Raw genomic sequence first — 22,147 nt, forward strand, 5'->3', positions numbered from 1 at the left:
TGGTGCTTCATGTCTTGGCTTACGAAAGTGTCACATATTGCTGGTCGTGCCGAAGATTTGCTCAACCAAATTGACCAAAACGCTGCTGTCGTATGATTTTTTTTAGATATCCTATTTTTGAAAGAGCTGTATAGAATCAAATGTCAAATGATACAGTAGCAAGGCACGAATACATATCTCAGCAATTATTGATATCAGTTTTAAACAATCGTAATCCATGAGCTGCTTCAGAATTGTTTAAGAAGTGTTGTTATTGTCAAGCATGTATTAAGCACTAGCTCATAAACAGTAGTACTTATAAGACTGTCAAGTGAATAGTTTGCTTTCCTTTAAATTTTGATTTTTTACATTTATTGAAGGTAATATTTAAAGGTTTCATGAACATTTCAGTGCAATTTCAGGCATTAAGAAACACGAGAAAAGGTAAGAGTGATTCAGCAGTGAGTCTGATTGACAATGAAGGGCAGGGAACAAAGAAATTGGAAAAACCTCAGTCAGGGATTGTAGAAGCAGCAACTATGCATCAAATAAGGTATATTAGCATGTAACAAATAGTGGTCATTTGCTATTTAAGCAGTGCTTTCATGAATTTACTGACCATGCACTTATCAAGATATTGGCTGCACAAATTGTAAAATTTTGTGTTCTGCAAGTGAAAAATATCTCATAAATTTTTGTAATATATGCCAAATACAACAGAATATCAGCACTTCTAAGGGAACTTATGGATTTGTTTCATTTAATGACTCACTAGTTGTTTCCGTTTCGTATCACTTCGTTTTCATCACTTCCTCCCTAACTCACTCAAAACTTCTCACCAGTCACCGTTCTGGAATTCAGTAAGATACCTAGATGTGGGTGTGCAGGAAAGATATATATTAAAAACTGGGTTGCTTAACTACAGAAATTTTCTAACAAATAAAAGAGCGATTAAGGTTGAACAAACATTATTAGTTGTCCTTAATCATTAATGCAGCACTTGTCTTTGTTGCAGTCGTAATTTGCTTTAATTTTGAATTCTCATCAAAAATTTCTACCGTGAATAAACTTTCTAGGACAGACCATATATATATATATATATATACATTTAGGTCAAGCCGAATTTGCAACAGAAAAAAGACGATGAATTGATCGCTTATCTAAATAATTCAAATGAACCAACATCAAGCCGCTGTTCTTCCGTAGCGAGTTGTTTTTCAGCAGCGAACTCTCACCTTGCGAGTGAACTTTAATATATTTCTCTTCATCCAAATATTTTTGTAATTTTTGCTTAGTAGGCGTGATTTCTGGAAACTTTCTGTCACATGTATAAGCATGCTGTTTCCAGTCCTGTTTTTCTGGGTCCGTTTCTACCTTCTTTTCCTTTTTTTTCTTTCTTTTGTTTTGAGTCATTCGATTTTTAACGACCGAGATGCCATTTTCTGTTTTCAAATGTAATACAGTGTAGTAACAAGTGCGAAGCAGCAGCTTATTTAAATTTTAGATGTCAACCAAACAACACCCGAAGCATATACAAGTGAGGAATATTTAAAGACGCAGTATTCGGATACTGTGAAATGTTTGGATATAAAAGAAAGTCAGATAGCTGTATTGTCTGTTCGATTGCAGGTAAAATTTAATACATTGATTGTCTAGCATTAATTCATTCACCTTTTTGGTTACTTGGACCTATTTCAGGAAGCAGAGGAAGTCAAAATCAAAAAGAATGCCCAGATAGCAGAACTCACTAAAGAGTTGAAGTTAATAAAGAAGGAACTGGAAGCAAAAAATGGCAACATCGTTAATGATCAGTCATTCAGTTTGAAAAAACTCCAACGTGAGCATGATAGAGAAAAAGAAGAATTCAAAAAACGAGAGGAAAGTTATGTGAAACGTTTAAAATCAGCCAATAATGAAAATTCGGAGAACGAGAAAGAATTGCAAAAACTGAGAACAAAAATTCTGAAGATGGAAGTTAATGAACAGAATTTGATGGAAGAGGTTTGCAAACTTTGTTATTTCGTTTCTCCTTTTATGATTTCTTTGGTTAAATTTACGATTTTATGCTATGTACGCTCAAGAATTACAGATGAGGCTTGCGAAGTGTAATCTAGAAACGAACAAACATGAATTTGATGAATATAAACAAAGAGCCCAAAAAATTTTGTCTGCGAAGGAAAATCTTTTAGCGTCTTTGAAAGAGGTTTCATCTAAATATTTCTTTTTTTAATGATTGACTTTGTCTGCTTGCCTGCAAGCATATATCATTGCTTAAAAGTTGTATTATGATTGTTTGTCACAATTTATTGCCGTGACTATCATAATTTTGCATTAAATCGTTTCATTACTACAGTTCATTTCATTACGAATAGAAAAAATTTTAGACTTGCAGTCTTATTTTACAGCTTAGATTCGTTTTGATTTTAAAATAATAATTTGTAGAATTCTTCTATTGGATCAGAAAGTGTGATAAACAGTGTCGAACTAGAAGAATTGCGATGTGAACTTGATCTATTAAAGGATGATCTTCAGCAGTCGCAGTTTGTCATCTATAATCTTAAAGGAGACATACAGGTAGCTGCAGTTCTAACTTTTATTTCTGCTTGGATTGAACTTGTAATTTTTGATAAAAATATAATTTAATATGCTCTGTCCAGCAGAAGCGAGACGTTGACTCAATTTCTTGGCGTTTTTTTTTCGTTTTAGATACTCCGGATCATCTATGCAAAGTGTACCTGCTAAATTTTTCAGAAACTTCACTTACTGATTCTAACGTAGTCGAAGACTTCTTTTTACTGTATGGAGAAGCAAATGCGGAATATGTTTCTCACAAATTAATTTTTTGAGGAAATGGAAAATAGATTACGTGATGAACAGCGAGCTTCTGGAGCACAAAGAGAAAACCTTTTAAATCAGATACACCACCATTTATCTCAGGCAAACCAATACAGAGAGCAAATGGAAAGAACTCAGCTAGTTGGTAGTCTCCTTTGTTGAATAGCTTATTTATGGAAATCTCCTATGCGATGGAAAGTTCTTGTAGGTTGACTACGGGTTTTCTGTGTTAATAGCTTCTCTACTGAGTGAACTCTCATTAACTCTCTCATGTCTTTATGCATATATAGTAACTTCAGATCGCATTATTTCTTATTAATTAGTAGCATGAAAAGGATAATACAAATCTATTTGGCTATATCCCAATCAAACTTTCTTTTTTCAATATTTCCTTTTTAGGAATACGATTTTTTACAAGCGGAAATGCGTAGACAGGAAGAAGCAATTGAAAGAAAACTTGCTGAAAAAGATATAGAACTAGCGAAACTAATGGAAGAAAAGAAGACGAGTAAACGATACGAAATTGGTGAAATGGAGCAGAAAATTTCGCTTTTAAGTGAAAAACTGATTTCGAAGCAAACAGCTATCGAAAGGATTGAAAGTGAAAAAAGAGCACTTGAGTTGCGGCTTAAACACACTGAAGTTATTTTTCTTTATTCTTTCTGAATTCAGATTTGGTACCATATTCTACCTTTAACTGAATTAAATCAAGCAGTTCCATGTGTTTTCATCCTGTCATTCAACAAATTGTCATGAATTTATATATTTTTTAGATAGTGTTTCTAACATTTCCCATAGTTCCAACTGAGTTGATTGAAAACTATTCAAACAACAGTAATGCTGTGCAAATGCAGTTCTTTTTTATTCATCTGTGAAACTCAATTTTTGATGTTCAGAGCATTTGGTTATCTTGTTTTGTTGAAATTGCGTTATTTCAGTATGCATGCAGAAGTGCTGAAACAGCTGCAGTTAAAGCAGTTACGATTGAAATGCGAGGGAGTGGCGTCAATGTAAGCGGTCAGAGTTCCTCGTCACTTACAATTTCACACGCGGATAACATGCTTATTCGAACTGCTAAACTTGCAGTTTGTACTTTTGATCATCTCGGGTGAGAATTTTACTGATTTTGATAATTTCCCAAAGCATTTTGAAAAGTATTTGGCTTGTATCATTTGTCACTTAGTAGAAAGATAATGTGTGTGGGTTTTTTTTCAACTTAGAGTTTTATGCACATCAATAATGCTTAACTGCTACTGAATCTATATGGATGATTTAATGTATAAATCAGTTTTGATCTTTCATTCATACGCAGCCCTATATTTCGACTTTTTCTTAGTGTGAAAGTTTTTTTAACCATCCAGCAGTATTTATGAACAGCTTTATGGGTATTTTTCACTCTGCTTACTTGTATACCTGCGATGCATTAGTTTATCTATTTATCTTAATTCACATGTAAATCTTAATACAAATCAATCTTTCAATGCTAATTTTGCCAATTCTAATGAGGTTTACAAATTTCTTTTCAGGTTACGTCTTGCAGTATTTATGCGTAGCCCTATGTTCCGTTTCTTTTTCTTCATGTATTTCCTACTTTTACACACATGGGTATTTTTTATTTTGTTCACTTATACACCAGAAATACATGCCCTCTAACATCACCGACACTTACGGTTTCGTTGTCAAGTTTATCGATAAGCGTCTTTATTCCTTTAACAGAAATCATCCCTGTGTATAGGCAGATCTTTATACACCTAATTCAATGAGGATGGCTTGCAAGAGTCTTACGATTGTTTCACAGTGTACTTACCTATCAACTGTGATACGCAAATAACGTTTGAAAAAAGTCTTCCTTTCCTTGCTTGAACTCTTTTGATCTCATTTTTGCATAGTTTGTTTAGACACTTCTTCTATGTTTATGATATTTCTTTTTTCACCGCTCGGTGTGCAGTGTTTGGAAGACATAATTTCTTGCGATTTTTCTATTTTATCGAAATGGAGAATCTGTTAATAAAATTATTTGAATGCACAGTTTTTGGAGCAGTTGTTTCATCTATCGTTATGTATTTTTAAAGCTAAACCTGGATGACTGCCATGATAAAATAGCATTCGTGACTGAAGATCAGCGCACTAATCGTATTTCGAAAATCAGAATTGAGGGGAAGAACGGTTGAGGTATTGCATTTATTTGTGCTTTTACAGTTGTTGCATTTCTCGGGCTGCGTTATATTGAGGATCAGGCAATATTGGCTATTGTAGATAGAAATCAAAGATTAAATTGGTTACCGCATTGTTTTCATGCTCGATTTGTGGCTGGTGCGTTGGGATTAATGGATTCTGTGGTGCCAATTCCTCAGTCTTTACGTCCAATTGCACACTATGTAAAAATAGGCGCTGAAAATGCAGGTCGTGATCCGATCATCCATTATTGGTGTAAGTTTGAGATCGTTTTGAAGAGCTGCCGAGAACATCATTGAAAGGATCCTTAGATTTGTAACTGGTTATGTTTCACTTCTACGAAGATTTTAGGATTTTATAAATGAAAGGATCCGCCGTTTAGGTCTGTTTTATGCTGTACAAAGTGGGATGGATATAGACAAGAAGTCTCCAGAAGCTCTGCAATACCTTACATCATTGCTTTCAATATTGGAAGATGTAAATTCTTTATGAAGTCTTTGATTCTTAATTTACAATAACTAAATCAAAAGTCTGGTGATTTAATAGTTCAATAACTATAGATGAAGAAGAAATTAGATGGACAAGAAGCACTGACGCAGGATTTGGTAGCTCAAGCCCATATCGAAAATTTTGCAGTGAAACTGTTCGATTATGCGGACAAAAATGATCGGCAGTCGAATTTTACGAAGTAATTTTGCACAGAATTCCACAAATTTCGATGTAAGAATCTTCAAGTTTTTCCTGCTTGATTAAGAATGCTACGATTTAAAGACGCCGAGCTGCAGGAAAATATAATCATAAATTAATACATTAAAAGAACCCTTTTGGGTCACTTCATTTCTTTTCTTTTTTGTTACACTCGGAGAGGTCTATAGACATGATTCATGTATTTCATTCATTTTTCCTTCATAAGACAAATAAATTTGTTGTATACTTCGTAATATTTTACTTATGCCCATAATTTTCAGAGGTGTTATCAAGGCTTTTTATGTGGCCGGACATTTAATCGATGTTTTAACCCTTTTTGGAGAACTGGATGAGAATCTCATTGCAACCAGAAAGTACGCTAAGTGGAAGGTTGCAGTACTGTTTCCATTTTACATTTATTGTTTTCATTTCATCTATTGTTCATTTTGTATATTTGTCTAGGTCTGGTTTTTGAATTTTGTTGCATGTATTATAAGTAATATTGGTTGATTTACACTGCTACTTTAAACAACGCTTTTTTTGTTTAAATCAATATTTTAGGCTGCATACATACACAGTTGTATGAAAAATGGCGAGACCCCGAAACCTGGATCAAGTGGTGGTCAAGTTGGTGATCTGAAAGATTTTGATATGACAATCCCTCAAAGTATACTTCATTTTCATTGTGAAAACTTAATGTCTTATTTCCTACCTGCTGTTTTGAAACTTTGCTAAAGCTGATGATAATTTTCCTTATTTTCCTACCGGCTTTATAAACATTTGGAAATATAACAAAACTTTCCTTATAATTAATATTTGCAGCTGAAACGAGAGAAGAGCCTCAGTCTACTGCGAGTGGACCTGTTCAACCTAGCATTCTACCCAATCCTGTCGCTTGTTCGCATACAGTTTTGGATTCAGCCCCAGTGGTAGAAACATATGAGACGTTACATATCCCCGATACTATGAGAACATCGCAGGAAGTGTCTGAGAATAGTAATAGTGGAAGATTAACCCTAGATGATTATATGGAAGCGCAGAAGTATGCCAAATATGCCGTAAGTGCATTGAGTTATGAAGATTCTAAGACGGCTATAGAAAGTATGTTGAAAGCACTTGCAATCTTGAAAAAATGAAGGCTTGATATTCTCAAAAATTCTATTTTTATACATTGCTGTTTTATTGTTATTCTTTGTTCTGAACAGCCTTCTTATTTAATCAGTTTCTATCACTTTTTCTTGTGTAAAATCGTATGAATAGTAATCCCCAATTTTTATATTTGTCAGCTTCAGTTGAATTGTCTGTTTCATCAGTGTTAACCATATAAAATATCTTTGAAAAATGACCGAAATTTCAAATTTTATTTTTGAAAGTTTCAAGCGCGGCGCGTTGTAAGATATTTATTGGGTTGAAGACTTCATCGACTTGCTGGTCGGAAAATGTGAGGTGTATTGGTTGGGCATCACATTTGTGCTCTGCTCTAACCTTTGTATAATCATTTTCATTGTACTGCATTATTATTCAGCTTACTTTGTAATTTACTGTTTGTTCATATACAAATTTTGACGTGCTGTAATAAAACTATTCAGAATTATTAACAGTTTTGATGCAGAAAATGTTCAGATTTCGGCTTCGACTTTTCCGTTTTCTCCTCATTACCTCATTACCGCTTGTTTGTGGCTGAATCATGATCGAGGATTTAATCCAATTCCTAACCAACGTTGATGAATATTTTGAGTTATTTAAAATTGTTCTACAATGTCCTCTAAAAGGAATTGCTTACGATCATTTAAAGGGACTATAACAAATCGGAACTATGGTTAGAAATGAGGAGGAGGAGCGTTTATCTTTCGGTGAGGAGTAACTTTTGACTTGTTGATTTGATTAGACAGCTTATCAAGCTTTTGAAGAAATTCTTGGTATTAGAAATGTGCCGGTCTGATCTGCAAATTCTTGTTGCAGATAATAGGAGAAATATGGAAGAGAAGAGAAGAACTAAAGCTAGACGTGAAGATTATTGTCCGTTGGAGTATGTCTTTGATATTCTGATCATAAATCCGTTATGTGAAAAAATAGGTTTGATTCCAATCTGTGTGAAATTTTGTTTCCATTTGTTGTTTTAATTGAGTAAGTTAAACATTCGTTTCCAGTAGTACTGTATTCACTAATTTTCTTTTTAGAACAAAAGAGCGGTCTAAGAAAGTGATTGTATTCGGTAAGAAGTCAAAAAATAAAAAGAAAGGACAGCATATTGAGAAAGAAGCGCTCATTATATCTCCATTTACTGGTAGTTTCTTTAGTTTTCCACTACTAGAAATGAAAAGTTTTGAAATTGTTTTTACATTTAAAGAAGTTTATTGATTAATTTTGATGAAATATCGACGATTTTCTTTGGAGGCGCTTTTTTTTATAACGACGTAACAGTTACTAAAGATCATTTACACTAAGTTTTCCCTATCGTTGAAAATGCTTACAAAAGCTTGAACCGGTTCCATTTTTCACATTTAGGAGAACATGCAATTTTCGCAGTACCACTTACTTTGGCTGTTTTACGAATGGGTTCTCACGATGGAATTCCACTACCAGTTGTTGTTAGGCAATGCATCGATTGCATTAATGAGAAAGGTCCAATTGTTTTGTGTCGTTTGACATTTTATTGGATAATTAAATGCTGGAACATTCTGACAATCATTATTTAGGATTTTTCATTATTTCATAACCGTAAAATTGGTGTCTTACTAGTTAGTACAATAAGTTTTGTGAGGTTATAAGTGCATAGACCTATTGAGGATTATGTGTCGAAGGGATTCATCGGATTTCCGCGCCAAAAGCAAATTTGGATAAACTTGAAGAAGCAGTAAATTCGAGACACTCCATTCAGCTGGAAGATATTCACGATGCCTCGGGATTACTGAAAAGATTTTTGCACCAGCTTCCGGAACATATCCTAACTAATGAAAAACGACCAATATTTGAAAAGATTGCTTCAAGTTTGTTGCGCTTTCAGCTTGTTGTTGTCTTTCTCTTATTTTCTAGCGATTTTCCTTTTATTGCTATCGGGTCTAAATCACACAAAAGTATGCAGCTAGCTTTGTTTTCAGTTTTTCAATTATAAAATCGATACAATGAAGATGAACTTCAGAATTTTCTTGTTTCATTTCAGATTGTCCATGTGGAACGTTGTCACCATGTCGTTGTTTGGTAGCAGATATGTTGAAAGCGCAACTGATTTCGCTACCAGAAGAAAATTATATGTTATTAGCATACATATTCATACATTCTCAAATGATATTGCAGAATAGTGATAAAAATAAAATGGGTATGGTTGCACTTGGGTTGATTCTACAGGCCACGCTCAATGTATCACAAGCTCTTGTTCGAATATTCTTGCTCAACGCTTCCAATGTCATCCTAATGAAATATCATTCTTCTTCTGTAAGTTATCATTTAGAAGAAATTATGTTTTATTAAAATTCCCCCGTTTGTATCAAAATTCAGAATAGGCTTTGATTTTTATTTTTCTGTAGGTTGACATGGAGCGGTTAATTAAGTAATATGATAAACTGTAAACAAATATACCACCACATATCAAAATAGCACAGGAAATCGGACCTTCAGTCCATTACCATTTATCGCTTCTTTGGATATGTGTTTTTGCAACAGAACAAAAGTCTTTTTTTCCTTCCTTTTTTTTCTTAAAAATGAAAATGAAGCTTTTCTCGAATTAGATTTTGATATTATCTTTTATATCACATTTCAGATGGTGTATCTATTCGAAGATATTCAAATCAAACGGTAAGTTCTTTTCATTTTAAGCACGGTCTTTGATCAATTCATGCAACTTCGATTGGTTTTTCAGTTTTGCATCACCTGTTACTCTGAAATAGAGATGTTTAGCAGTTATCGAATTGATTTGTGATGTAAAAATTTAGTCTTCAATTCGTTCCTGGTTAAGGCATCTTGACAAGTAATTTAATTCAAAAAACCTCATATTTTGAAGTTTCAGTTCCTAAAAAAATTTTCAATTTTCAATGTTTTAATTTTTAATTTGGATAAAATTACAAATACTTACACTTTATCACGCATTTCAAAATTGATTGGCTGCTGTGCCTCACTCTTCTGTTTCTATAAAACTTTCCATGCGCTTAGAATTATAACTTTCTGTTAAGATTACGTTGAATTCACATAATGATGGTTGAGCTACTCTTGGCAAGTAATTTAATTTTAAAAATAACATGTTTTGCTGGTTGGTTTCAATTTTTCAAATTCAAAATGCGGATATTTGATAATTTATGCTGAAAAAAAAAACGGGAAGTTGACTTACCTTCAAATGTCTGATGACAGCAACGATGATAACAGTGGAGATGATTGTAAGCATAACAACAGCAATAATTATTGGTACAGGATTAGTTTTGGTTTGCTCACTGACTAATTCAGTTTTCATATTCACGTGGTATAAGGAATGTACAGACACGGATGTATTTTGGTGATGCTCGGATTTTGCATTTTCATCACCAATTAAACCATCTTTCTGGAATGAATTATTAAGGTTTTAAATATGAGGGATTTATTTTAGAGCTAATTTCAAGTTAGTGTATGGGTGTCATAGAAAACCTGTAGATTTTTGAAAAATTCATGAGAAGTATATTGGTGAAGTATTCAAGTTAAAGTTATGATGGATTCCTTTCTTTTTTTGAAAATATATCTGTCTGATACCTTTTCATGATTCTTTCAAATAACATTATGCAAATTTATCTATTTTTCATTTGTTTCATATTAAATATGATTTAATAACTGTGACACGTTTCTGTTAGACTTCTTATGACACTTCTGTATATAGTCAGTGCTCTTATTAATTAATTTGTAATTTGTGGGATTTTACAACAGTAATATTGTAGAAAAATTAACGTATGTTTCAACTTACGGCTAGAAATTTGTTGAGAAGGCTTGTACTAATGTTCTCTAGTTTTATGTTGTTATCCATTGTTGAAAATGTTGATGCCGTTGAATAGATGACATCATCGCTTGAGTTATACATCGTGAATGAATCTTTAATTACATTCATTATAGCTTGTCCTCGTAAAATATGGGGACGGTTACAACTTGTTTCGTTAGCGTGCAGTAACATGAATTCTCGGTCTAGCAGAACTGCTTCTTTGTACTTCAGTTCGATTTCTTCCACCACTGAAATTAGCTATGGGTTCATTTTTATTTGTTGAACAGTACTTCTTTAGCAAGGGAGGGATTAATCCAGGTTTTCTGGTTTTATTTCTCTGCATTTTAGTAGTTCTAGCAAAATATATTCGGTTAAATTGAACTTATTTTACTTCGGTTCATTTTAATTCCTTTTCAGGAAATTTGTTGATTTCCTCAGTTTTGTGAGATTGATTTTTAAAAGAGCATACCTGCTTCCATGTTTTCATCACACAGCCATTGGTTATTTGATAGGTCCAGTACGCGTAAGTTTTTCATGTTTTCCAGTACACTGCGTGATAGAGTTGTCAGCTGGTTGTCGCGTAAGGTTAGTTCTTCCAGCTTTTCATTTTGACCTTCTAAATCGCTTTCATCGATATGTTGCAGTTTTCCTTTGCTTAAGTCCAACTCCTTTAATTTCCTGGTATTCGAAAAAACTCAAAAGTTGAGAAATTCATCCGTCCGGATTGACTTAGATTTCATTACGAACTTCGATTCGAAATTTTTATCCAATGACTATCTCAACATTTTGAGCCTATTAACTTTTCTAATTCCTAAGGTCAACCAAAACAAAGTATGAAAATTTTGGAAGGTTTTTAATTTTGTTTAGGATCGAGGTAATTTTAACTCAACTTTAGCAGTTTTATATCGGATCGTTTACCTTTAGTGAAGAGAGATGTCTGAGGGTGTTATTAAATTCTGTAATACTTATTTCGCTCATATTTAAGCGACGGAGATTACTGAGTCCATTGAAAGCATCTTCATCGATCTTCAAAATTCTATTTATTTGCGGAAATGGAGTAGTGAGGGCAAATCATATGTTTTTTTTTAATAATGCTTTCAAATTAATATCATTTTGTTAGTGAAATTTTCTCATGCGAAATTTAGGCTCTATTTTCCTTAAAAAATTTGATGAACCAAAACTTGCATGCACTAGTTGTTTATTATGCCGAAGATTTAAGAAGCTAAGTGTTGGACCAAGTTTGAAGAAGGCATTGTTTTCCAAAAATGAAAACTCATTCCATCCAAGATCGAGTTCTGTCAAATGCTCCAGCCCATCCCACCAGCATGCTAAACTTTTGTTTAGATAATTTCCGGCAAGTGATAGGCGTTGTAGACTTGGTGTCCAAGCGAAACTTCCACATTCCACTTCATACAATAAATTGATTCGTAAATCAAGCTGTAAGTTTCCAGCACCATTTTATATATTAATCGTTAGGAACTAAATTCATTTATTCCACTTTTACCCTTTCAATTTCGAATATTCTTCACTTATTCTCATAGGTTATATTTTTCTTTCATCAAATGAAAACTGCATTTACCTCTGTAAGTTTCGTAAGACCTTGGAAAGTGTTCTTATGGATGACCGTCAAACTACATCCGGGTAGTAGTAACTTCTCTAATTTATTCAGTCTTCCGAATGTTCCTTGCGTTATATTAGTGATACCATCTGCTCGACCCATATCTAGAACCTGGTGTATCGATTTCGGCTTGTAAGTACACCTACTTCTGGATGTATTTCCGTACATTTTGAAGTCAGTTGTTTCGATCCTCGAGTCGCATTTTAAGATTAATAAAAATGCATAATAAATTATAAACTCTTAATAATTTTTTGTTATTTTAAACACTTAAATTTTCATGCTTAAAACATTTATTGAAATTTCCAAACTATTTAATTTCTACTTGGAGTTCTTTGAGTTGTGAAATTTCGTCGAAGATGTTACTGAATGAATTGTAATTTCCAATACTAAGCTTTTTTAAGGAATTGCGAAGTACGGATAATGTCCCATTTTCCAACGATGATATGAAATTTCCCTCGAGATTCAGAGTTTCCAGCTAAAAATGACATTTGAAATGATGGAAATAAGAGTCAAATTTATTTCCAATAAAGCCTTGGAATAACTACATGGAACTCTTCGAATTAGGGTCATGGCAAGAAAAGAAACAATCTGAATTAAAGGAATGAAAATTTGAGAATGTCATTAACTGTTTTGCTCATGCAGAATACTAATTTAAATCCTTGAAACAAATCCCGGTATAATTTCTCGGTTAATTTTGGTTCTTAAAATGAAAAGAGGATTTTTTTCAAGAATTTTTCTCAAGAATAATTATTCTCGAAAGTAGCCTTTAGGCCTAAAAATTTGCCGCTAAGGCTCACGTGTTTTAGTGTCTGGAAATCCGTCTTTACCAGCCTAGTCAACTTGTTGTAAGCCAATGATAAAGTCCTCAGTTTCGTTAAATTTTGAATTGCTGTTCGTGGGTATTGCTCTAGATTGCAGTCGGTAATGTAAAGTTCTTGCAAGTGCTCGGCTAGACCGTGAAATGAATCATCGTGAATGCTCAGGGAAGCGCTCTCAGCACATTTGTCTGAAATTCGAACCTTCCGCATAGTAAAGTAAGTAAAAATTCGGTTCAAATTTGTGTGTTTAAAGGTAGCTGAAGACCAAATGTTGTAACGTTCAGTTAGGAGTGGGTAGAGAAAGTAATTAATTCATTAATGGTAAGCTAACCAATGTATATGATTTGCAGAAGCGCATAGGGACTGTCGAAAATTTTTCCAGGTAGCATGCCATCAAATTTAACGCGACTTAATGTTACCTTCAAAATTTCTGATTTGGATGAGTGATACCAAGAAGTAAAGGAAGTTAGTTGTGATTAATTACAACTTAATTAGACTGGGACACAACTTAAATCTCACTAAATTACGTTCCGATTACCAAACATATAAATTGGTAGTTGATAGTTGAAAATAACTTTTCAGTTCTTTGATTTCTCCAAAAAAAATGTCGGAAAATGATACTTTCACTACTTTGAATGATTAAGAATATCGATTGGTTATGGAGCACTATCGCAAAAAACGGAGTTTTCCGGTTCCTGATGAAATAACATACCAAGTATTGTTACAATCCTTCAGAAAATTTTAAACTTAGGGCGCAAGTATTGTCTGCTTTTCCTGTTTGTCTTTCCTGATTTCGGGGAAAAACTAACCTGTTGAACGGTTTTTTTTGTAGCAGTAACAGCAAGGAGTGCTCTTTTAAATTGTTCCACAGTAGAACTATACAAACAGCTGATATCTACATGACCATTATCCCGAAGATTACAGAAGCAAAAGCTTCCGTTATAAGAATCAGTATTAGCGATTGCGCTAAGGGCAGGACAACCGGGGATTGAATCAGATTGTTGCGCTTTCACGATGAATAATGGCAGCAAAGTAAACAGCAAATAGAAATAAATTAAGATGTCCTGAATTTGCACTTGTTTCTTGTGAATTGTAATAAATACCGAAGGATAAGTTCTCACTTGGCATGGTTGAATTTTCGCAGTGTTTAAAAGCAATTTTAAAGATTGAATACCAGAAAGCAGAAAAATTGATGATTGAAGCAGAGGTTTTTTAGATCTTTCGTGGTGATTAGGTACTTCATCCAGAAATGCTTCATAGAGTTTCCTTTTTGTTGATTTTGAAGTTGATTTGAGATTGTTGACTTCATTTCTGGTTACTAATGTCAGTGGAATTGTCATCGTTGAAGAGTTTGGTAGCGGTGGTAATGAAATTGATGATGATGGTATCAGTCACTAAACGACCCAAATACGATCCTTCTAAAGAAAATATAGTGGATTTCCTCACACAAGAAAGGCCACTACTACCATTACTACCGCTACTACTACTATTCTGGTTTTCTTTTGTCATATCCTCTTCGTTGTGCCGTTGTCTTCTCCATCTTTATTTCGATATTTTCGCTATTTTCTTCTAATTTTTCTGCCATTCTTAAGATTCGAGTTTCTCTTTTCTGTCCGCATTCCTGTGAACAATTTTTTTGTGGAATTTCATTCTACATGTAAAACGTTGAGGATTAATTTGTTTTGTATGTAAAAGGTAACATTTTGATTCATGTTAATTGTGGTCCTGAAATATCCATCATTTATACATGATGGATACTGTATTTACACATGATATTGTAAAGGTATTGTATTTATTCATTTGTTACTTCTCCAAACATGATACAACCTATACGAGTTTCATTTTTTTCAGGCCTTAAATATTGCTTTCAACAAAAAAAAAAAATGTCATTGCTTTCGAAAGTGTACCATAGGGCAGTGGAATTTGAATGAAACTTATCGTTTTATGATTTGTTTGCTTTTAAAATTGTCTATGCCCTGTTTTTTTGAAAGTTTTTTAAAGTTAATCAATATTTAAAGATTTTCTGGTCGTATAGTATCTCGGCAATTTTATTCTTGAAAATAACGTTGATGAGCTCTTCCTCTTCATTTAAATGTGCGTGACGTCTAAAATATGGTTTTCATTTGACAGAGATTAGTTGAACAACAAAGCGAGTGATGCTTAGAAATAAATTAAGCATTAAGTGTACATTAATAGCTGTATGTAAAACACATATACTTCAAGGTATGTGGCACCAAAATCACCAAGGATTATTTGCGAAGGAAATTTATCGGACTCCGAGGAAGAGCTCCGTGACGAGGAACGGAAGCAGCGAAGTCGTTTGCAACAGCTTCATTTGCAAGTAACCTTTTGTGGTTAAATTTGTTGCAAGTAATATTCTTGTTTTAAGATGCATTCCGCAGAAAACCGGAGACAACCGTGATAGTATTTTTCATGAGGATTTCATATATCAAATGTTGTATTTCACCCTGAGAAATATGCATAATTGAAATTTCTGTATATTTCATGTACTTTTTTGTTTCAACCTGTATATCGCAGAAAATCCTTATTTTTTTGGAAACTTCGAAATGATCGATAATTTTGATCAGTATTCGACAGTTTTGAATTCATATCTGTTTTTGACTAAAAAATCCACTATTTTTTTAAACATATTATCTGTTTTTCTGCAGTATTTTTTTAACTTGCAGGTAGAAGAGCTTCGAGAATTAAATTTACCAACGAAACAAGCAGAAGAGGAGTTATGGGATGTACAGACTGCAATCACGATGCTCTGCAGAAAAGTAAATATTTTGTATTATTCCTCATGTGTCAGCAAATTGAAATTGTTTGTATGATTATTTGTTACCTGTACTTCCTTGAATTCACTGGCTTTCAAGAGGCCATTGTAAGCAGACTAGGCTCTGAACAATGTTTAGGAATTAAACGAATCCAGCCTCAAGGCTTGATCAATTTAATTTTCAAGCATTAAGCACGTCTAATGCCCATTTCCAACATTGGTGCCTGCCATTCATTCAAATGGAAGGGGCATTTTTTCTGAACCTTTCTGAAATCTTAGAAAATGAAGCCCTGGAATTTACTTTACTAGCATCGTCGACTGATTTTTTTTCTTCCTGAAGCTTTTTAAAGAAATTAGTGAAAAATTTGTCTATATTTTGAGCGAATTATTAATTTTGAACTTGTAAGGAACTCTTTTTTTCAAACAAATCATTTCTACCATCAGTGAAATACGTAGGGAAGAAATTATTAAAACCATTCTCATTTTCAGGAACGATTTCAAAAAGTCCTTTAAAGATTTTACGATTTTTTTGTTTAGACTAATTCATTGTGGAATTAAATTAACATTATTAAATTCATTTTTGGATACATTATACAGCGGGATTTGGCATATAAGAAGAGAAGGTTAACAAACTTTCCTCCAAACTTTCAAATTTCCTAAATTTTTGGAGCTTGAATTACACTGTGTCTTATTGTTCGAATCACTTCCTTTCCGAAGGTTCCCCTCATGTATTCAGTATTTTAAAAAAATGTATGCCATGTTGTATAACCTTTTAGGACTCAAACTCAGATCTCTCAAAACTTTTTAAAGTTATTTACTTGTTAGGAAAGTTGTCGTTTTGAGATAGACACTTCTGCAAATAAAATAAAAAACTAAGACTGGCATACACTTGGATGTACTTGAATATAGGAAAGAATTTTCTTAGTTATATTTTGAAATAAGCGAAATAACATAGTCATTCACAATTACTTTATTTGCATTAAGTTTCCCCGTAATATTCATTATTCATTTACTTAACTGTAGTCTCTCTTGAGAACTTGAATATACTGTTTTCCCAGAACGCTCTTTTTTTGCAACGGTTAGTCCAACAATGTTCACTGCCCTTATCTCAAAGTTGGAACAACCGATGGATGCAAACTGTTCTGCACTTCTGAATTCAAGCTGCTGACGACATAATGAGGGATAAGTTCATACAGTAGTTGCAGAAGATACTATCTACACATTGTTTGTCTTTCGCTTATGCAGTGATTTTTATTCATGTGATCGATTACTTTGCACCCAAATTTGTTTAATTTTGCCTCTTACAAATACATTTCCTTTTCACCTGTACTATTTCAGCTCAAAAGTATACGTATGAGAAATTCGGGAAAAATCGAAACACGAAAAAATGGTGGTCCGACGCCAACACTGGAAATGTTCGTGGAGAAGCAGTTACTAGCCGCTTCTACTGCTCTGCGTGAAGACATTGCTCGTCATAAATTACAAATAATTGCTTTGGACAAATGTTTAAATACTATGAATGAAGTAAGTCTATTTTTTCCTTTTTGGTGACCTATTTCTACTTCGATGTTTGCTAATATACCTAAAAAATGCGGGTAGTTGAAAATCATCGATGGGAAAATATCTATAGTTCATTTTAGTGGGTGTTTGTAGTTACTTATGTGAGTTAGAAATTCATTTTAATAACGTTGAGATGGTAACTGTTTGAATTCCCACGTAGGTAAGGATAGGTAGCGTTATTGATGTGTGCAATCCTTTTTTTGCTCTTGGTTAATCACTGGGGTAGCTGTACTTCCGAAGATCTGTGACGGAATTTGCAAGCTCAGGAATTAGCTTAAAGGAACTTTGCATTGTTGCTTTTCAACTTCATACATGTAAGGATTTGCAAAAAAAAATCACTTCGGCATCTCTCAAAATGAAATATCCACTTTTTTTTTTTGATCTATTTTGATTTTCCGGATAAGTAACCAAACAGATAGCATATCTGCTGAATGCTTTCAAGTACAGCTGGAGCTATTGCAAGTATAACATTGATGCTTGCTCTTAAAAATTTATTTTAAGAACAAAAGCACCGAAACTTTAAAAAATAGCGACGACAAATACGGGGAAGAATACTGGCACGATAAATGCCTAAAAGAAGAGAAGGAAAGAGATAATTTATTGTCCCAAATAGTTTCACTTCGAAATGATTGCTGCCAACTACGGGCACAGATTGAATTAAATGCTGTCAAAAGGCTCACATTATTAGTTACAAGATTTTAGTTGTTAATTGAATTGTATTTTCTGAACTTGTACGGACGAAATGTTTTATTACCTTTCATATCATTGTTTTATTGTCGTTCACATGAATACAGATTTCAGCTTACTGTTACTGACAATTTAACAGTGGAAAGACTTCCTAAAAACAACCCGGAAGATCATTTAAAATAAGTAATATGTGAAAAGCAGTCATTTTGAAACATGCTATATAATTTACATTAACCGGAAATTGAGTAAAGCAAAAATTAGGGAAGAGTCTGATGTTATTTTGACCCTCAGCTCAATTAATCCTTATAGAATTACGATGTGCAGTGAGATAATAAATCATGATAAATTCAAAGATCAAGTGCTTTCAGTGCTTTTTCGACTTCAAAACAACGAAATAAATAATATTTCATGACTTTGCAATGGTAAAACAGTATAGGCAGATCTTGGCGCCATTAAAATATTTCTATATTGTTTTTTGGCGAAACAATATGAATTCAGTCTAACCTAACGGAATAAGTAAAGATGGGAAGTGGACCTAATTTCTTGGAAGGCACTAGGAATATATTTGAAAAATAAGAGAGATAATTCCTAATAGGTATCAAATTCGTAGTTACGGTAGATGATAATTGTAAAAGTGAGAAAGACGAATGAAGGCCAGGCACCTTGTATAAAAACATGACTCAGTTGAAGAGGACGGGGAAAGACTAGCATGCAGTACCCATTCTTGAGAGGTCTTTGAAGGAACCCGTCATTTTACTTGTAAATGATGCGTTTTCCACTCTTATATATCAGTTAGTAAAATTTCGAGTTCGAATTCTATCATCGAAATAACTTGACACTAAGGTGAAAAAACTTTGAGCTAACAGCGCAAACAACATACAAGGAACAATATATTCAAATATAAGCAAAGAATTTTACAATTCATGCGGCAGTGTTGCATTATATTATTTTGAAAAATAACGCAAACATTTTCTGCGATAAATTTACTATTTTGTTCATCATTTGCTATCTTGCTTAATGCTAAAGTCCTTTGAAAACTAGGATACCGGGACTGGTCAACTTTGCTAAAATTCTTGCGTCTTCGTTTAGAGAATTTTCTAGAAACAAGTTCTGACATCACTGTTCTTCCGACTATCTATTTCTTTCAGTTTGTGCTAAAGCTATTCGTATTAAATGATCGCGCACTCCATCACCATTAGGGAAGTTGCGGACCTGAAAGTATTAAGAGATGTTTCTCGACTATCTGAAATATTCTATTTTCCTTAGTAAATCCATGACAGAAAAATTATGAAGTAGGTTAATCTACAAAATGCTTTAGTACCATCTTGACGGCGTGTTCAGCATGTTCCCGAGCTGCGGTTCTTGTTTTTTGCAGACCAGTGCTGTTACCAACAATTTCCCAAGCCAGTTCTACATCACCCTCTTTAGAAAAACTCCGTGTTATTAGCTTATTTAGTTCAGGATATTCTTCGGCAGCGAAGAGAACGGGAGCTGTTGCAAGTCCTAGAACGACAAATCTGACTGAGAAACTAGTTCTTTATTAGATTGCAGATGAATTACCTAACTTGAGGTCATTTGCAGTCGGCTTTCCCGCAACGGAAGATGTGGAGACATAATCCAGCAAGTCATCGATCATTTGAAAGGCGATGCCCAAAGATTTCCCGTACTCATATGCGGAAAGTTCGTCTGCCTCTGACACATCTAAAAGTTTATAAATTTTTCGACAGTCCAACTGAATAAAATTTGTAGCACAAAATAGAACTTGTATACTAGTCAATGTCATACCTACCACACACAAAACTACACAGATAAATAAACTTAACACAAACAACCATGACAAGTTGGGTTTAAAGTTCTATGAAATTTTCAAAGTTATCTGACTTATTATTACTGACCTGAAAGCATTGCAGCTGATTTGCAACTATTCGCGAAAAGGGATGCTGTTTTTGAGTATGTTTTAGCCATATATTTGTTGAACCTCTGCGTAGCATTTAAATCTGTCCCATCATTCATTTGCATAAATTCGCCCTTCACTAAATCTTCGATGATAGTTGCCATCACCGAAATGACGGACGGCCTTCCAATGCTACACAACACTTGTGTTGCACGAGCAAGAATGAAATCTCCCACCAATACAGCCTGAAGTATATTTTTCTAACGATAAGAACTATAATGAAAACTATCATTATAGCTTTTCCTTGAAATCTGTTGTTAGAAATTCTAAACGTTTCAGCGGAAATCTATGTAGAACAATGAACCAGAATGGGATTTCGTCAAAGTTTCGCTAAAGTTTTAAATTTTTGGCTATTTTAGGGATAACGAAAATATAATAAAAACATTACATCTTCTAGCCTAAACCGGCACACCAGGTTATAGGCCATTAAAATGTAATATATAATTCTCGTTGTGGTCAAAATTCCGACAAAAGATAACTATAGGACAGACCGGTTACCATTTTGTTGCCCCAAAGTGCATTTACGGTTCGACTTCCACGCCTTATATCAGCCTTATCGATAACGTCATCATGAACCAATGATGCAGTGTGTATCATTTCTGATATCACCGCTATTTTGTACTGGTTTCTTGTTACTGTTTCACGACCCGAATCTACTAACATCCTGAAAAGAAATGTGACGAATTCAAAAGATACTCAAGATTTAAAATCGATGTATCAGATGGCCCAAACTTCTCGGTGAACGAAAAAAAAGAACATGAAATGATTCTATAGAGTGGTCTTACAAACTGCATGGTTCTTTGCAATTGCGGAATTAACAACTTCTATGATGTGTGCGATCAGAAGTCGGGAGATGAAAACCATAAATATGGAAACAAAATATTAACAGTGCTTCTAGACATGTCAAGAAAGGAAGAACTAACGATTTAGGCTCAAACTGATTGCATGCTCTAGCCATCAACAAACAAATGGTAGGCCGAAACAATTTTCCGCCTTGATCAAAATAATATTTAGCCATTTCTTGGAAAGTTTTCGTGAATGCTGAACTTGAAAAACACGTCGATAACAATGACGAGCTGTTTTCTGCATTTCGCACGAGAATTTCCATGATTTCAGACTGTAAAACGAAGCATAATTCAAGCCTGATACAAATTATTACATCTGATGAGCACAAGATGCTCTGATATAAGGAAATTACCTGAAGTGCTTGTAGCTTATCCCTGACAAAGCCTGGCAACCGTGTACTGGAGACTTCTTCGGCGACCAGATATGGGCGATGAAATTTACGAGTTGATCCTCGCATGGTTTGAGGTGATGTTGATATAAAGGGCTGACGCAAAACTACGAACTGCACAATAAATTATTATGATTACTCTGTGAAATAGTGCTGTGTCGTCAGCAAAGTTCCTCAATGATTCTATATCTTTTAATCATTTCAAACAATTTAGATGTAATTCTGTTGCTTCTGCAAATTTTTCTCGTTCTTTTGAGTGTGCAAATTTACAAAATGGGAAAATCAATCTTTTTATTAAAACTTCACGAAATCTGAAGTTTTATGGAAATTTTAAACCAAGACAGGTGGATAATATCATTTCCTGAGTTTTCCCGAAAGTCCGGTAATCTGTCAAGAAAAAGCACGAATGACACAATGTTTTAGCTCAGTAGAATTTTATATAAAATTTGCAAAGGCAAATAATGGACAAGATAAATAGACTGTATTTGTCCCTTTAATTCGATTTGAAAACATCACGTAACTTAACTCGCAATATTTGACATTTAATTCGTTAAGAATTTGACGTTAAATAATTAGAAAAAGCACTACATTTTGCGGCAGCAGAGAAGAAGACAGCTGTCGTTTCCAAAAGGAATGTGTATAACATAAACTCCTAGCACGCCATTTCATATAACCCATCGATCGAAGTGAAAGCTGAAAACTTGCAATGATTAAAATTATCAGCAAGAAAGGCTTAGATAGAGGTTATAAAGCGAATGGTTCATCCTGATTTATCTGCAAGTACCTTGCAGGACTTATATTCTAATTCGCAACTGTGAAAATGTTTCCCACCTCACTACCTTCCTGTTGATAACCGAACTCCAAAAAATTCAGTTTTAACAAAGTGGG

At 33.9% G+C, this 22,147-nt stretch overlaps 3 protein-coding genes across 3 annotated transcripts; 2 read left to right on the forward strand and 1 right to left on the reverse strand.

The window, feature by feature from the left end:
* Nucleotides 1-9: 9 nt before the first annotated feature.
* Nucleotides 10-6,812, forward strand: LOAG_18006 (hypothetical protein; the record flags this gene model as incomplete). Its single annotated transcript, XM_020450676.1, has 19 exons — nucleotides 10-90; nucleotides 402-532; nucleotides 708-777; nucleotides 1,092-1,221; nucleotides 1,484-1,608; nucleotides 1,678-1,980; nucleotides 2,069-2,182; nucleotides 2,422-2,553; nucleotides 2,827-2,955; nucleotides 3,214-3,456; nucleotides 3,753-3,922; nucleotides 4,341-4,419; nucleotides 4,887-4,980; nucleotides 5,014-5,244; nucleotides 5,372-5,466; nucleotides 5,550-5,677; nucleotides 5,958-6,066; nucleotides 6,238-6,343; nucleotides 6,499-6,812. 19 exons carry the CDS (start codon nucleotides 10-12, stop codon nucleotides 6,810-6,812), a joined length of 2,784 nt encoding a protein of 927 aa, XP_020305616.1.
* Nucleotides 6,813-7,652: 840 nt separating this feature from the next.
* LOAG_18007 (RalA-binding protein 1) lies at nucleotides 7,653-18,086 on the forward strand (the record flags this gene model as incomplete). Its single annotated transcript, XM_020450677.1, has 10 exons — nucleotides 7,653-7,705; nucleotides 7,857-7,963; nucleotides 8,185-8,301; nucleotides 8,466-8,666; nucleotides 8,840-9,111; nucleotides 9,437-9,471; nucleotides 15,272-15,389; nucleotides 15,736-15,828; nucleotides 17,163-17,348; nucleotides 17,886-18,086. The coding sequence occupies 10 exons, from the start codon at nucleotides 7,653-7,655 to the stop codon at nucleotides 18,084-18,086; spliced, it is 1,383 nt and encodes a 460-aa protein (XP_020305617.1).
* A 1,116-nt stretch (nucleotides 18,087-19,202) lies between these two features.
* Nucleotides 19,203-21,328, reverse strand: LOAG_00347 (polyprenyl synthetase; the record flags this gene model as incomplete). The annotated part of the gene is made up of 7 exons (XM_003135887.1): nucleotides 19,203-19,283; nucleotides 19,393-19,574; nucleotides 19,632-19,772; nucleotides 19,967-20,210; nucleotides 20,524-20,689; nucleotides 20,949-21,142; nucleotides 21,224-21,328. The coding sequence occupies 7 exons, from the start codon at nucleotides 21,326-21,328 to the stop codon at nucleotides 19,203-19,205; spliced, it is 1,113 nt and encodes a 370-aa protein (XP_003135935.1).
* Nucleotides 21,329-22,147: the final 819 nt, after the last annotated feature.

Source organism: Loa loa (assembly GCF_000183805.2).
Source record: "Loa loa unplaced genomic scaffold supercont3.172, whole genome shotgun sequence".
NCBI classification, from domain to species: domain Eukaryota; kingdom Metazoa; phylum Nematoda; class Chromadorea; order Rhabditida; family Onchocercidae; genus Loa; species Loa loa.